General features: G+C 44.9%; 1 protein-coding gene across 1 annotated transcript; it reads right to left on the minus strand.

Annotated features, from left to right (window-relative positions):
* Positions 1-14,428: 14,428 nt before the first annotated feature.
* LOC123092844 (glutamate decarboxylase 1) lies at positions 14,429-16,900 on the minus strand. Its single transcript, XM_044514693.1, has 6 exons — positions 16,647-16,900; positions 16,329-16,533; positions 16,043-16,243; positions 15,632-15,846; positions 15,240-15,546; positions 14,429-15,155 (listed from the first exon to the last, which is right to left on the minus strand). The coding sequence occupies exons 1-6, from the start codon at positions 16,730-16,732 to the stop codon at positions 14,667-14,669; spliced, it is 1,503 nt and encodes a 500-aa protein (XP_044370628.1). The 5' UTR covers positions 16,733-16,900; the 3' UTR covers positions 14,429-14,666.
* Positions 16,901-17,215: the final 315 nt, after the last annotated feature.

The following is a 17,215-nucleotide window of genomic DNA, read 5'->3' on the forward strand; positions in this document are numbered from 1 at the left end:
TCCAAGTCTTCTGGTTTGCTTTCGGTCCAAGAAAGATCATCGCGAAGGTTTCATTCCATTTGGACTCCTTTTGGTATTCCTTTTCTGCAAAACTCTAAAATAGGCAAAAATAACAGAAACTGGCACTGGGCCCTCGGTTAATAGGTTAGTCCCAAAAATAATATAAAAGAGCATATTAAAGCCCATTAAACATCCAAAATAGATAATATAATAGCATGGAACAATCAAAAATTACAGATACATTGGAGACGTATCAGGCTTCTATATCCCCTCAAGCATATTTGGTCTTCTAATTCTTCCCGGTGATTCATTATCTTTTCTTCATTCTTTTTCAAATTCTTATGGTGGTTCATTCAAGATTCCTTTTCCTTGTTATCATATCAATTCATTCGTTCTTTCCAACCGGTGGTTCAGGAAGACCTTTCCAAGTTTTGCGCTATATCTCCCCTTAATCTTTTCCAATGCAAATAAGTAGTACGCCAAACCCGTTTGTCGTCAATTAAATTTTATGAGGATAAGCAAAACGTAATTCTTATTCTTATTTCATCGTGGTCAAGTAATCCCTTCCTTCGGAGTTTGTTCATGATGAATAAATTCTAGTCCCAAGTGTTTTCATCTTTTCTTTTTCGGAGTTCAAGTTTCCTTGGCCATCTTGTTGGAACCCAAGTCTAAATCATCGCAAGGCTTTAATCTTATTCTTTTGATCCTGCATTTCTACCTCATCATACTTTCGTCACTGGAGTTCTTCATGGTGGTTCATCATGATTTAATTCATTCTTCAAGTGTTCATCAAGATTCTTGTTGGAGGAGTTCAACTATCTCTTCTTCTTGTGTCTCGAAGTGCAATTAGTTCTCCATATTCTTTTGAAGTGGAGTTATGCATTTCTTCGTTCTTCTCAGCTATTCAGGCATTTGGTTGTGGCATAATTTCACCTCAAGTGTTGAGATGTCTTTCCATAAATCCACAACAAGCTTATTATTTTGTTGTTGATCTTTCCAGCAACTCCATTCAATCCTTCTTTGCAAGAATGCTTCTCAATTCTATTATGGTGGAAGTTGTCTTTCATTCCTCCTTTTCTTTTCATTTCAATGATTTAGCTTCTATTCTTTTGTTCTGGAGGCATGGTGATGTTGCTCTTTTCACCCATTATCTCGCTTCACCAAGACCTTATTCTTTCCTTGCTAATTTGGTAGATTTATATAAAAGCCCCCCCAAACATCAAATCCTTCAAACTTTTTACCTGTAAGACCAATTGGAGCAAAAAAAATGTTGAATGATTCTTACGATAGTCCCTCCCAACCAGAAGAACATGAATTCATTTTTGAGTAATTTAAATTTGAATTCACAACATAACTAAATACAAACCTGTATAGGGTCTAATATGTAAATTACCAAGGCAGTATGAGTGGTTCTTTTCCATGTTGATCCTGATGTCATAAACTTTGAAATAAGTTCACTGAATTAAAATTTCAAAAAACTAAATTCAAAGGACTTTCTAATAGAAGCTGAAAAGTGTTGCCATGGCAACCATTTTTGTTGCCATGGCCAATTTTACAGAAATGCTACCATGTTAGAGGTTTTAGAGTCCAATTTAAATTGATTATAACTTTTGATCTAGGATTCGAAACTCATTAAATCTTTTTGCTTTGTGTTCATAGTACATGTCTACTACCTTCACAGAATTCTTGTCTAGTACCTCCGAGTTGTGACATAGGCCTTTTATGCATAATTCTAAGTTGAGAGTTGCATGTCTACCACATTACTTCTTTGCAATTGGTTTTACTGTTGGGGAACGTTGCAGAAAATAAAAAAAATTCTACGCTTCACCAAGATCAATCTATGGAGTCATCTAGCAACGAGAGAGAGGAGTGCATCTACATACCCTTGTAGATCACGAGTGGAAGCGTTCAAGAGAACGGGGTTGAGGGAGTCGTACCCGTCGTGATCCGAATCACCGAAGATCCTAGTGTCGAACAGACGGCACCTCCATGTTCAACACACGTACGGTTGGGAAGACGTCTCCTCCTTCTTGATCCAGCAAGGGGAAGGAGAGGTTGATGGAGATCCAGCAGCACAACGGCGTGGTGGTGGAAGTAGCGGTGATCTCGGCAGGGCTTCGCCAAGCTCAGCGAGAGGGAGAGGTGGTACGGGGGGAGAGGGAGGCGCCAGGGACTAGGGTGCGGCTTCCCTCCCTCCCCCCTTTATATAGGGGCCCTAGGGGGTGCGCCGGCCCCCTAGAGATCCCATCTGAAGGGGGGCGGCGGCCAAGGGGGGAACTTGCCCCCCAAGCCAAGTGGGGCGCTCCCACCCCTAGGGTTTCCAACCCTAGGCGCAGGGGGGGCCAATGGGGGCGCACCAGCCCTCCAGGGGCTGGTTCCCTTCCCTCTTCAGCCCACGGGACCCTCCGGGATAGGTGGCCCCACCCGGTGGACCCCCGGGACCCTTCTGGTGATCCCGGTACAATACCGATGACCACCGAAACTTTCCCGGTGGCCGAAATTGGACTTCCTATATACAAATCTTCACCTCCGGACCATTCCAGAACTCCTCGTGACGTCCGGGATCTCATCTGGGACTCCTAAAAACTTTTGGGTTACCGCATACTAATATCTCTACAACCCTAGCGTCACCGAACCTTAAGTGTGTACACCCTACGGGTTCGGGAATCACGTAGACATGACCGAGATAGCTCTCCGGCCAATAACCAACAGTGGGATCTGGATACCCATGTTGGCTCCCACATGTTCTACGATGATCTCATCGAATGAACCATGATGTCGAGGATTCAAGTAATCCCGTATACAATTCCCTTTGTCAATCGGTACGTTACTTGCCCGAGATTCGATCGTCGGTATCCCAATACCTCATTCAATCTCGTTACCAGCAAGTCACTTTACTCGTACCGTAATGCATGATCCCATGACCAACCACTTGGTCACATTGAGCTCATTATGATGATGCATTACCGAGTGGGCCCAGAGATACCTCTCCGTCATACGGAGTGACAAATCCCAGTCCCAATCCGTGTCAACCCAACAGATACTTTCGGGGATACCTATAGTATACCATTATAGTCACCCAGTTACTTGTGACGTTTGGTACACCCAAAGCACTCCTACGGCATCCGGGAGTTACACAATCTCATGGTCCAAGGAAATGATACTTGACATTGGAAAAGCTCTAGCAAACGAACTACACGATCTTGTGCTATGCTTAGGATTGGGTCTTGTCCATCACATCATTCTCCTAATGATGTGATCCCGTTATCAATGACATACGATGTCCATAGTCAGGAAACCATGACTTTCTGTTGATCAACGAGCTAGTCAACTAGAGGCTCACTAGGGACATGTTGTGGTCTATGTATTCACACATGTATTACGATTTCCAAATAACACAATTATAGCATGAACAATAGACAATTATCATGAACAAGGAAATATAATAATAATCATTTTATTATTGCCTCTAGGGCATATTTCCAACAGTCTCCCACTTGCACTAGAGTCAATAATCTAGTTACATTGTGATGAATCGAACACCCATAGAGTTCTGGTGTTGATCATGTTTTGCTCGTGGAAGAGGTTTAGTCAACGGATCTGCGACATTCAGATCCGTATGCACTTTGCAAATATCTATGTCTCCATCTTGAACATTTTCACGAATGGAGTTGAAGCGACGCTTGATGTGCCTGGTCTTCTTGTGAAACCTGGGCTCCTTGGCAAGGGCAATAGCTCCAGTGTTGTCACAGAAGAGAGTGATCGGCCCCGACGCATTGGGTATGACTCCTAGGTCGGTGATGAACTCCTTCATCCATGATTGCTTCATGCGCTGCCTCCGAGGCTGCCATGTACTCCGCTTCACATGTAGATCCCGCCACGACGCTTTGCTTGCAACTGCACCAGCTTACTGCCCCTCCATTCAAAATATACACGTATCCGGTTTGTGACTTAGAGTCATCCAGATCTGTGTCGAAGCTAGCGTCGACGTAACCCTTTACGACGAGCTCTTCGTCACCTCCATAAACGAGAAACATATCCTTAGTCCTTTTCAGGTACTTCAGGATATTCTTGACCGTTGTCCAGTGTTCCATGCCGGGATTACTTTGGTACCTTCCTACCAAACTTACGGCAAGGTTTACATCAGGTCTGGTACACAGCATGGCATACATAATAGACCCTATAGCCGAGGCATAGGGGATGACACTCATCTTTTCTCTATCTTCTGCCGTGGTCGGGCATTGAGCCGAGCTCAATTTCACACCTTGCAACACAGGCAAGAACCCCTTCTTGGACTGATCCATATTGAACTTCTTCAATATCTTATCAAGGTATGTGCTTTGTGAAAGACCTATGAGGCGTCTCGATCTATCCCTATAGATCTTGATGCCTAATATGTAAGCAGCTTCTCCAAGGTCCTTCATTGAAAAACACTTATTCAAGTAGGCCTTAATGTGTCCAAAAGTTCTATATCATTTCCCATCAAAAGTATGTCATCTACATATAATATGAGAAATGCTACAGAGCTCCCACTCACTTTCTTGTAAACGCAGGCTTCTCCATAAGTCTGCATAAACCCAAACGCTTTGATCATCTCATCAAAGCGAATGTTCCAACTCCGAGATGCTTGCACCAGCCCATAAATGGATCGCTGGAGCTTGCATACCTTGTTAGCATTCTTAGGATCGACAAAACCTTCCGGCTGCATCATATACAGTTCTTCCTTAAGATAGCCGTTAAGGAATGCCGTTTTGACGTCCATTTGCCATATCTCATAATCATAGTATGCGGCAATTGCTAACATGATTCGGACGGACTTCAGCTTTGCTACAGGAGAGAAAGTCTCATCGTAGTCAACCCCTTGAACTTGTCGATAACCCTTAGCGACAAGTCGAGCTTTATAGATGGTAACATTACCATCCGCGTCCGTCTTCTTCTTAAAGATCCATTTGTTTTCTATCGCTCGCCGATCATCGGGCAAGTCTGTCAAAGTCCACACTTTGTTTTCATACATGGATCCTATCTCGGATTGCATGGCTTCAAGCCATTTGTTGGAATCTGGGCCCGCCATTGCTTCTTCATAGTTCGAAGGTTCACCGTTGTCTAACAACATGATTTCTAGGACAGGGTTGCCATACCATTCTGGTGTGGAACGTGTCCTTGTGGACCTACGAAGTTCAGTAGCAACTTGATCCGAAGTACCTTGATCATCATCATTAACTTCCTCTCCAGTCGGTGCAGGCACCACAGGAACATCTTCCTGAGCTGCGCTACTTTCCAGTTCAAGAGGCAGTACTTCATCGAGTTCTACTTTCCTCCCACTTATTTCTTTCGAGAGAAACTCTTTCTCCAGAAAGGACCCGTTCTTGGCAACAAAGATCTTACCTTCGGATCTAAGGTAGAAGGTATACCCAATGGTTTCCTTAGGGTATCCTATGAAGACGCATTTTTCCGACTTGGGTTCGAGCTTTTCAGGTTGAAGTTTCTTGACATAAGCATCGCATCCCCAAACTTTTAGAAACGACAGCTTAGGTTTCTTCCCAAACCATAATTCATACGGTGTCGTCTCAACGGATTTAGACGGTGCCCTATTTAAAGTGAATGTAGCTGTCTCTAGAGCGTATCCCCAAAATGATAGCGGTAAATCGGTGAGTGACATCATAGATCGCACCATATCCAATAGAGTGCGATTACGACGTTCGGACACACCGTTACGCTGAGGTGTTCCAGGCGGCGTGAGTTGTGAAACGATTCCACATTTCCTTAAGTGCGTACCAAATTCGTGACTTAAATATTCTCCTCCACGATCTGATCGTAAGAACTTTATTTTTCGGTCACGTTGATTCTCTACCTCATTCTGAAATTCCTTGAACTTTTCAAAGGTCTCAGACTTGTGTTTCATCAAGTAGACATACCCATATCTACTTAAGTCATCAGTGAGAGTGAGAACATAACGATAGCCACCGCGAGCCTCAACGCTCATTGGACCGCACACATCAGTATGTATAATTTCCAATAAGTTGGTTGCTCGCTCCATTGTTCCGGAGAACGGAGTCTTGGTCATTTTACCCATGAGGCATGGTTCGCACGTGTCAAATGATTCGAAATCAAGAGACTCCAAAAGTCCATCTGTATGGAGCTTCTTCATGCGTTTGACACCAATGTGACCAAGGCGGCAGTGCCACAGATATGTGGGACTATCATTATCAATCTTACATCTTTTGGTATTCACACTATGAATATGTGTAACATCACGTTCGAGATTCATTAAGAATAAACCATTGACCAGCGGGGCATGACCATAAAACATATCTCTCATATAAATAGAACAACCATTATTCTCGGATTTAAATGAGTAGCCATCTCGTATTAAACGAGATCCAGATACAATGTTCATGCTCAAAGCTGGCACTAAATAACAATTATTGAGGTTTAAAACTAATCCCGTAGGTAAATGTAGAGGTAGCGTGCCGACGGCGATCACATCGACCTTGGAACCATTCCCGACGCGCATCGTCACCTCGTCCTTCGCCAGTCTCCGCTTATTCCGCAGCTCCTGTTTTGAGTTACAAATATGAGCAACCGCACCGGTATCAAATACCCAGGAGCTACTACGAGTACTGGTAAGGTACACATCAATTACATGTATATCACATATACCTTTAGTGTTGCCGGCCTTCTTGTCCGCTAAGTATTTGGGGCAGTTCCGCTTCCAGTGTCCGCTTCCCTTGCAATAAAAGCACTCAGTCTCAGGTTTGGGTCCATTCTTTGGCTTCTTCCCGGCAACTGGCTTACCGGGCGCGGCAACTCCCTTGCCGTCCTTCTTGAAGTTCTTCTTACCCTTGCCTTTCTTGAAACTAGTGGTTTTATTGACCATCAACACTTGATGTTCCTTTTTGATTTCCACCTCCGCTGATTTCAGCATTGAAAATACTTCAGGAATAGTTTTCACCATCCCCTGCATATTGTAGTTCATCACAAAGCTCTTGTAGCTAGGTGGGAGCGACTGAAGGATTCTGTCAATGACCGCCTCGTCCGGGAGGTTAATGTCCAGCTGGGACAAGCGGTTGTGCAACCCAGACATTTTGAGTATGTGCTCACTGACAGAACTATTTTCCTCCATCTTACAACTGTAGAACTTGTCGGAGACTTCATATCTCTCGACCCGGGCATGAGCTTGGAAAACCATTTTCAGCTCTTCGAACATCTCATATGCTCCGTGTTGCTCAAAACGCTTTTGGAGCCCCGGTTCTAAGCTGTAAAGCATGCCGCACTGAACGAGGGAGTAATCATCAGCACGCGACTGCCAAGCGTTCATAACGTCTTGGTTCTCTGGGATGGGTGCTTCACCTAGCGGTGCTTCTAGGACATATGCTTTCTTGGCAGCTATGAGGATGATCCTCAGGTTCCGGACCCAGTCCGTATAGTTGCTGCCATCATCTTTCAGCTTAGTCTTCTCTAGGAACGCGTTGAAGTTGAGGTTGACATGAGCATGGGCCATTTGATCTACAAGACATTTTGCAAAGGTTTTTAGACTAAGTTCATGATAATTAAGTTCATCTAATCAAATTATTTAATGAACTCCCACTCAGATTAGACATCCCTCTAGTCATCTAAGTGATACATGATCCGACTCAACTAGACCGTGTCCGATCATCACGTGAGACGGACTAGTCATCATCGATGAACATCTCCATGTTGATCGTATCTTCCATACGACTCATGTTCGACCTTTTGATCTCTTGTGATCCGAGGCCATGTTTGTACATGCTAGGCTCGTCAAGTCAACCTAAGTGTTTTGCATGTGTAAATCTGGCTTACACTCGTTGTATGTGAATGTTAGGATCTATCACACCCGATCATCACGTGGTGCTTCAAAACAACGAACTTTCGCAACGGCGCACAGTTAGGGGGAACACTTTCTTGAAATTATTATGAGGGATCATCTTATTTACTACCATCGTTCTAAGCAAATAAGATGCAAAAACATGATAAACATCACATGCAATCAAATAGTGACATGATATGGCCAATATCATATTGCTCCTTTGATCTCCATCTTCGGGGCGCCATGATCATCTTCGTCACCGGCATGACACCATGATCTCCATCATCATGATCTCCATCATCGTGTCTCCATGAAGTTGTTCGCCAACTATTACTTCTACTACTATGGCTAACGGTTTAGCAATAAAGTAAAGTAATTACATGGCGTTTATTCAATGACACGCAGGTCATACAATAATTAAGACAACTCCTATGGCTCCTGCCGGTTGTCATACTCATCGACATGCAAGTCATGATTCCTATTACAAGAACATGATCAATCTCATACATCACATATATATCATTCATCACAACCTTTTGGCCATATCACATCACAAGGCATATGCTGCAAAAACAAGTTAGACGTCCTCTAATTGTTGTTGCATGTTTTTACGTGCCTGCAATAGGGTTCTAGCAAGAACGTTTCTTACCTACGTAAAACCACAAAGTGATATGCCAATTTCTATTTACCCTTCATAAGGACCCTTTTCATCGAATCCGATCCAACTAAAGTGGGAGAGACAGACACCCGCTAGCCACCTTATGCAACTAGTGCATGTCAGTCGGTGGAACCTGTCTCACGTAAGCGTACGTGTAAGGTCGGTCCGGGCCGCTTCATCCCACGATGCCGCCGAAACAAGATAAGACTAGTAGTGGCAAGAAAATTGACAACATCTACGCCCACAACAAGATTGTGTTCTACTCGTGCATAGAAACTACGCATAGACCTAGCTCATGATGCCATTGTTGGGGAACGTTTCATAAAATAAAAAATTTCTATGCTTCACCAAGATCAATCTATGGAGTCATCTAGCAACGAGAGAGAGGAGTGCATCTACATACCCTTGTAGATCACGAGCGGAAGCGTTCAAGAGAACGGGGTTGAGGGAGTCGTACTCGTCGTGATCCGAATCACTGAAGATCCTAGTGCCGAACGGACGGCACCTCTGCGTTTAACACACGTACGGTTGGGAAGACGTCTCCTCCTTCTTGATCCAGCAAGGGGAAGGAAAGGTTGATGGAGATCCAGCAGCACAACGGCGTGGTGGTGGAAGTAGCGGCGATCTCGGCAGGGATTCGCCAAGCTCAGCGAGAGGGAGAGGTGGTACGGGGGGAGAGGGAGGCGCCAGGGACTAGGGTGCATCTGCCCTCCATCCCCCCCTCTTTATATAGGGGCCCTAGGGGGTGCGTCGGCCCCCTAGAGATCCCATCTCAAGGGGGGCCGGCGGCCAAGGGGGGAACTTGCCCCCCCAAGCCAAGTGGGGCGCCCCCCACCCCTAGGGTTTCCAACCCTAGGCGCAGGGGGAGGCCCAAGGGGGGAGCACCAGCCCACCAGGGGCTGGTTCCCTTCCCTCTTTAGCCCACGGGGCCCTCCAGGATTGGTGGCCCCACCCGGTGGACCCCCGGGACCCTTCTGGTGGTCCCGGTACAATACCGGTGACCCTCGAAACTTTCTCGGTGCACGAAACTGGACTACCTATATACAAATCTTCACCTCCGGACCATTACGGAACTCCTCGTGACGTCCGGGACCTCATCCGGGACTCCGAACAACTTTCGGGTTACCGCATACTAATATCTCTACAACCCTAGCGTCACTGAACCTTAAGTGTGTAGACCCTACGGGTTCGGGAATCACGTAGACATGACCGAGACAGCTCTTCGACCAATAACCAACAGCGGGATCTGGATACCCATGTTGGCTCCCACATGTTCCACGATGATCTCATCGAATGAACCACGATGTAGAGGATTCAAGTAAACCCGTATACAATTCCCTTTGTCAACCGGTACGTTACTTGCCTGAGATTCGATCGTCGGTATCCCAATACCTCGTTCAATCTCATTACCGGCAAGTAACTTTACTCGTACCGTAATGCATGATCCCATGACCAACCACTTGGTCACATTGAGCTCATTATGATGATGCATTACCGAGTGGGCCCAGAGATACCTCTCCGTCATATAGAGTGACAAATCCCAGTCTCGATCTATGTCAACCCAACAGATACTTTCGGGGATACCTGTAGTATACCTTTATAGTCACCCAGTTACGTTGTGACGTTTGGTACACCCAAAATACTCCTACGGCATCCGGGAGTTACACGATCTCATGGTCCAAGGAAATGATACTTGACATTGGAAAAGCTCTAGCAAACGAACTACACGATCTTGTGCTATGCTTAGGATTGGGTCTTGTCCATCACATCATTCTCCTAATGATGTGATCTCGTTATCAATGACATCCAATGTCCATAGTCAGGAAACCATGACTATCTGTTGATCAACGAGCTAGTCAACTAGAGGCTCACTAGGGACATGTTGTGGTCTATGTATTCACACATGTATTACGATTTCCAGATAACACAATTATAGCATGAACAATAGACAATTATAATGAACAAGGAAATATAATAAAAACCATTTTATTATTTCCTCTAGGGCATATTTCCAACATTTACCCTGTACTTCGGAGCCATTTCAATACTCGTAGAAAGGATCAACATTTATTGTTTGGAACCACCTCTCTATTTTCTTCTGGTGCTTCCAAGTACTAAGTTTTTGTTTGGTTCCTAAACATGCACTGGTTGTTCAAATATTTGAATGTGTTTGGAAGCTCTGCAAGATTTTATTTTGGTTTTTGCGAGCTAGTTATGTTTTCAACATAACAGTCGGATTTTGGACTCTCTCTATATATAGCCCCCACATACTTCTTCGTGCCTAAGAAGTTACTTGTCAGCTTGAACTTCCACTCATAACCAACAACCACACAAGTTGAGAGAGAGAGAGATAGAGAGAGAGATCTAATAGGTGATTCCAAGAACACCTCTTTAAATATGTGGAGGCCAAGAACTACTCCTTCCTTTTCTTGAACCCTGACACGTCAAGTTTAGCTGTTTCATCACAATCATATCCTTTGTGGGAGAGATATCCTATGGGTTCATGAAAGGGGTTTGATTAAATATATTTTGAGGAGTTTCTACCATGTGATTTTTTTCTTGTTATGCTTGGTGGGTGTATGCCTCCACTGTTAGGAGTCACTTGAGCACCTTTGTTGACGACATTGTGAAGGACTCGGGAGTTCACCGACTTTATGAAGATATACTCATTAGTGAGGCTTAACATCGAATGTCAATAAATTCATGGTGCAGTATGTTGATTTCCCTCGGTGAGCCTCTTGGTGGATGACATAATTGAGATACTAGTGATCATAGAAACATCTGGTTCAAAGTTGTGAGACGGTCGTGGACATGGTCTATAAAAGGGTGGATAGACATATAAAAAAGTATATTCATTTTAAAGTTTGACAGTTTAAGAACAAGGAACTAGTTAGCCTTTAGTACAATAAAAGCAAGTTAAAAAAGCAGAGCAGAAGATATATGATAACTTCCATGAAATTGAAGGAGTTGATTTTAGAATAAAAACATAGATGGTTGCGTTTGATGTTTCCCTCATGGTTTCAATAGGGAAAACATGTGTAAAAACTGCAAAACATTGACCTTCATCTTTGAGCTCATTGAGGGGGTCCTGGATTAAGGGGTCCTCGGACAGCCGGACTATATACATTGGCCGGATTGTTGGGCTATGAAGATACAAGATAGAAGACTTCGTCCTGTGTCCGTATGGGACTCTCCTTTGCATGGAAGGCAAGCTTGGCAATTCAGATATGAAGATTCATTTCTCTGTAACCGACTCTGTGTAACCCTAGCCCCCTCTGGTGTCTATATAAACCGAAGGGTTTAGTCCGTAGGACGAGAACAATCAGAATCATAGGCTAGCTTCTAGGGTTTAGCCTCTACGATCTCGTGGTAGATCAACTCTTGTAATACTCATATCATCAAGATCAATCAAGCAGTAAGTAGGGTATTACCTCCATCGAGAGGGCCCGAACCTGGGTAAACATTGTGTCCCCCGCCTCCTGTTACCATTAGCTTTAGACGCACAGTTCGGGACCCTCTACCCGAGATCCGCCGGTTTTGACACCGACACCCATGCCTCGCCGGATCGATATCGCTGGAACTATATTGGCGACGGATCCAACGAGCACACGCACATTCCCCTAGGATCCTCATGGCCCTCCCAAAAATCACAAGCTCAACGGTGCGAAGGGCTCGAAATTAAGCTCTTCTCATGCACGCATCCATGAGAGATCCATCTTAGAGTAGTGGAGGGAGAATCTATAACATAGCAACTGATCAGTGGAGAGTGTCGGCGGTGTTGGAGCCAGCAAGAGCTCGAAGGTAGGGAGTGGAGCACTGGCATGCAATAACAACACAACTAGTGGAAGCTACCGTGCATAGAGCACGAGAGGCTCTGGGCGAAGGCGCGAATTATTTTTTTTCGAGGGAGCACCCTGACTAAATTCTCAATGGAATCAGTTAGTCGCTGCGAAATATTTTCATTGTAATTATACAATAAATTATAAAGCTAATTTCATTTGAGATGGAGGATCTTTAGATTAAGATAGATCTAGCTCTAAATGAGGTCGTTAAGTTTTGCGGGATTCCATAATGCTCGACACGATCGCATGGATGTGCATGGATGTGAGTGTATTTGCTACTTCATATTTCTTGAAAAAAGGTTTATTTCTAGCCACTTAAACTATTGTGCAAGTTTATTTTGGTTCCAAAACTCTAAAACACCCTAAGCTTGTTTCCCGTTTGCACGGACCAACAAAGAAAACTTGGCACACATCTATAAGTTACCAACCGTCTTAATTGTTGACGAGACGACTTAAAAACTAGATAGATTTGGGCTCATAAGCCACCAAAACATGTTTGACCGATGACATGAAGGTGACTTCTCACGTATCAATCTAGTCAACACGATATAAATAAAACAGTAAGAAACATTATTTAAATATTGTGAATAATTGTGAGATAATTAATAACTACACAAAAAAATAGTTTTCTTAACCATTCAAAAGTTAAAATTTGGAAGTCAAGAATCATCAAAATAAAGGAACAATGAGATAAAATCTAGATAAGTTATCAAACAAACATGGGAATCTTAGAACTAGGATTCATGAAAAAATAATTTGAAAAGTTCTAGAAAAACTGGAGAATTAGAAAAAACTCACAAAAAAGTTATGAACATCCATTGAAAATCATCACATTTAAATATTTTTATGAATACCTTTTTTTCAAGTTTCGTCTTAGTAATATTAGGAATTTTCAATGATTGGCCTGGAAATCTCAAATTTCCAAATATTAATTCTTTTCTCACTTTCCCTATTTTAAAAAATCATTTATGTGATATTATTACTTTTGATTTGGTTGCAAGTGCGAGTAATCACTACAAAATCATCAATACTATAAAGCAATGTGCATAATTTCCAGGCACTATCTATAGAATATTTTTTCACAGTCTGGTCCGTTCAATTGTGACTGATATAGAACTTTGTGTCCATAGGTTTTCAGCCACAATAAGTAAATAGGGTCACAATTCTACCGGATGCATGAGAAGAAGACTTCAACACCCATAAGAATTTGGATGTAAATGTAAGGATTTGTGATACTTAATAAGTTAATATATAAACAGGCACTTCTATGTCACCACTATTGATAGCCCTGATGACAAAAAAATGTTTCATTTAGTTGGTTCTACCAAATTTGCTCACCAAAAGTGAGCAATTAAATTTCACGGCTACAAGCTCAAACCCCAGTTTGGAGACCTGGTTGAAAGAGTTTTGTTCATGTTGGGCGCACCTATGTCCCGCCTCTTGCGAGACAATAGCTGGCCTTGCTACAGGGAACCGGTACCGGCCCGGCCCTATAATCATGTGTTTTTTGTTTCACATTATTTATATTTTTCAAATAGAAAATTTTATAGAAAATGTTTCTGATATAAGACTCATAACATTTAAAGCATATCACACATTTGGGAAAAATAAACGCAGGTGCCATATAGAAAAATGTTTATAAATCAAAAAATATCATGTAATTAAAGTTTCATACATTTAAAAAGCTTCACAAGTTTAAAAAGTGTGTGACAACAAATGTTTAAACAAAAGTAAAAAAATGGTTCAGAAAAAATGTTTCTTATCATTCAAAAAATATTTCAAGGTGTATTTGAAAAATGTTTAACATATTTAAAAAAAGTATCCAACATTTAAGAAAATGTGAAATCGTGTATTTAAATATGTTAAATGTATATAAATATGTAAGCATGAACACAAATATTTTGCAAAAATGTAACTCCTTCAATATTTGGGAAATGTCCTACCGATGTTATAGACAGCATAATTTGGCCTTCCTGGTAGGGACCCATATATAAAATAACACTGACCAATAGCGTTAAAAAAAAGTGATTAACACAATGATGAAGAAGCATGTAACGACCTTGTCAACCCTCTTGTGGAAAAAGAGACAAAACACCATAATTATTGATTCAATTATTGTATTCAGAAATTAAATTTGCAGAAGCTAAAATAGATAAATTTGCAGAACCATTAACAGAATACCATCCCTGCAGCGCAACTGCGCAAAGCCACAGCAAAATTTTGGTTACAAACTCGGCCTAAATCTATAATAATAGTTTTATTCGACTCACATAATAGTACTAGGGTAGCTTCAAGATCTGAGCATGATTTGGGTTTTGGAGACTGTTGTTGATCGTGACTAGCATACGCCGTTGGTCTTCTTGGCGAGCACAAACTTCTTCCACGCCTCCGTGACCGACTTCTGCGTCTCGAGCTCCGTCTTCTTGACGTGGCCGTTGGCGACGACGACGGTCTTGGGCAGCGTGGCCGGCAGAAGGGCGGGGGGCGTGAGTTTGGAGGGGAGCGCGTCGAGCTGGGCCATGACGGTGTCGATGTCGAGGACGAGGCGCTCGGCGAGGGTGCGGCTGAACTCCTCCCGGATGACGACGCGGAGCACGGTGACGTGCTGCGCGTCGGCGGGCATGGTGTAGGCCGGCACGATCCAGCCGAAGCGGCGCAGCATGTCGGAGATCTCGAACTCGTCGTGGCGGCTGTGGTCCTTGAGCGAGAAGGCCACCAGCGGCACGCCCTCGTCCTTGGACACGATGTTGAAGCGCCCCGTCTTCTCCAGGCCCTCCTTGACCACCATGGCGTTCTCCTGGCAGTTCTCCATGATGTTCGTGTACCCCTGCGTTATCGCCATTCCATCATGTGAGCTCACTCACCGAAGGAATTCGATGTTTGAACGGATGAAGATCACCAAAGAGGTTACCTCGATGCCGTGGCGGATGAGCTGGTAGTACTGCCCGATGACCTGGCTGGAGCCCTTGGAGAAGTTGAGGGTGAAGGTGGGCTGGTCGGAGCCGAGGTAGTTGATGTGGAAGATGAGCTCGTCGGGCAGGTCCTCCTTGGTGCGCCAGACGCACCAGCCGATGCCGGGGTAGACGAGGCCGTACTTGTGGCCGCTCACGTTGATGCTCTTCACCCACGGCAGCCGGAAGTCCCACTCCAGCTCCGGGTACAGGAACGGCGCGATGAAGCCGCCGCTCGCCGCGTCCACGTGGATCGGCGTCTCCCACCTGCAAAAACTACATTCAGCACACCACGAGCGACGACTCTGTTTCTTGTTTCAGCGGCTGCTCTGCCCTTGTACGTATTGCTTACCCTGTCTGCTTGTTCTTCTCCTCCAGCAGGTCGTTGATGCGCTTGACGTCCTCGAACTCGCCGTTGAGCGTGGAGCCGAGGATGGCGGCGACGCAGATGGTGTTCTCGTCCACCATCTCCACCGCCTGCTCCGGGTCCATGACGTAGTACCCCTCCCGCAGCTTCACCTCCTTGAGCTCCACCTCAAAGTACCGAGCGAACTTCTCCCAGCACACCTAAACAAAAAGGATCTCAAATTAGTAATTCAATTCAAATGTTTGGTTGGGTAATTCCATGGATCGCGAGGCAGAGGGTTGTTTTGCTGTATAAGTGACCTACATCAGTTTAAATGTTTGGTTGGGTTTGTGAATTCTTGGCTCTCAATTCCATGGATCGCGAGGCAGAGGGTTGTTTTGCTCTATGAGTAATAACCTGGACGTTGGCGCCGGTGATGATGTTGGGCTTGTCGAAGGGCTTGCCCTCGGCCTTGCGCTTGTTCTGCCACCTCCGCTTGAAGGCCAGCCCGGCCAGCATGATGGCCTCCGACGACCCCACCGTGCCCACGCCCACGGCCGTCTCCGACTCGCCCAGCGGCGCGTGGAAGAGATGCGCGATCATGTTCACGCACCGGTTCTGCAATGCAATGCCGAAACAACGTCAGTAAATAAATATAAGAAGAGAAACAACGGCCCGGCTCGAAGCAGAGAGACTAACGTACCTGCAAGTCGGTGGTGACCGGGTACTCGTCCATGTCGACGTAGTTCTTGTTGATGGAGGCCATGATGAGCTTGTCGCACTCGGGCTCCATCCACGTGGTGACGAACGACGCCAGGTTCAGCCGCGGGTTGCCGTCCAGCATCAGCTCGTCGTTGATGATCTGGTACGCCGCCTCCTTGGGGATCGAGTTCTCCGGCATGCGGTACCTGCACGCGCCAATCAACAGACCCACCAGCCGGTCAATCACTCCTCGAAGAACATGGAAGCCATTAGACGACGACGAACAAGAAGAACAACAGGCACACATGCGCATATATACCTCGGGAGAGACGACCGGACATAGCGGGAGGCGAAGGTGGAGTGCACCGACACATCGGTGTCGGAGGAGGCCCTGGAGAGCACCATGGCTGCTGCAACTCGCTCTTGGCTCTAGCTAAGCTGTTGATTATCAGGCGCAATACGATGCGATGACTCTGTTGTTGTGTGCTATGGCGGAGGCGGCACCCCGGGTATATATACGGGGCCGGGGGGCGCAAACATGGAAGTTCTTGGGCAGGGGGGCAAGACGAAGGCCGTGCGGTGGTGCGTTTGCCATTGCCGCGCGTTCCCAAAAGGAAAGGTCAAAGGAGGAAGGAGAGGGTCAGCCTTGGGCCTGGTCCATGTGCGCTGCTGCTATTCGTCTTGCGCCGCGAAATAGGCAAGAGCAGCACCAGCAGAACGTCACCTGCCTTAACTTTGTGGTTAGACCCGACCAAGGCTGCAAACTCGTGTCAGACAACAGATCTTTTTGGCCGAAAATTGTCAAACAATACTTCAATTCCCAGCTTATACGTATCTGAGGAATATGCTTGTACTGTCCGTACACCAAGCGCGGACAGAGTCGGCCTT

Source organism: Triticum aestivum, chromosome 4B (assembly GCF_018294505.1).
Source record: "Triticum aestivum cultivar Chinese Spring chromosome 4B, IWGSC CS RefSeq v2.1, whole genome shotgun sequence".
NCBI lineage: Eukaryota > Viridiplantae > Streptophyta > Magnoliopsida > Poales > Poaceae > Triticum > Triticum aestivum.

What these genes read in the sequence shown, in the direction of transcription:
- LOC123092844 (XM_044514693.1), bottom strand. Translation starts at nt 16,732, where the DNA reads ATGGTGCTCTCCAGGGCCTCCTCCGACACCGATGTGTCGGTGCACTCC. An exon ending in CGGTCACCACCGACTTGCAG is followed by an intron (nt 16,244 to 16,328) that starts GTACGTTAGTCT and finishes ATTGCATTGCAG; the next exon opens with AACCGGTGCGTGAACATGAT. An exon ending in TCATCCGCCACGGCATCGAG is followed by an intron (nt 15,156 to 15,239) that starts GTAACCTCTTTG and finishes GCGATAACGCAG; the next exon opens with GGGTACACGAACATCATGGA.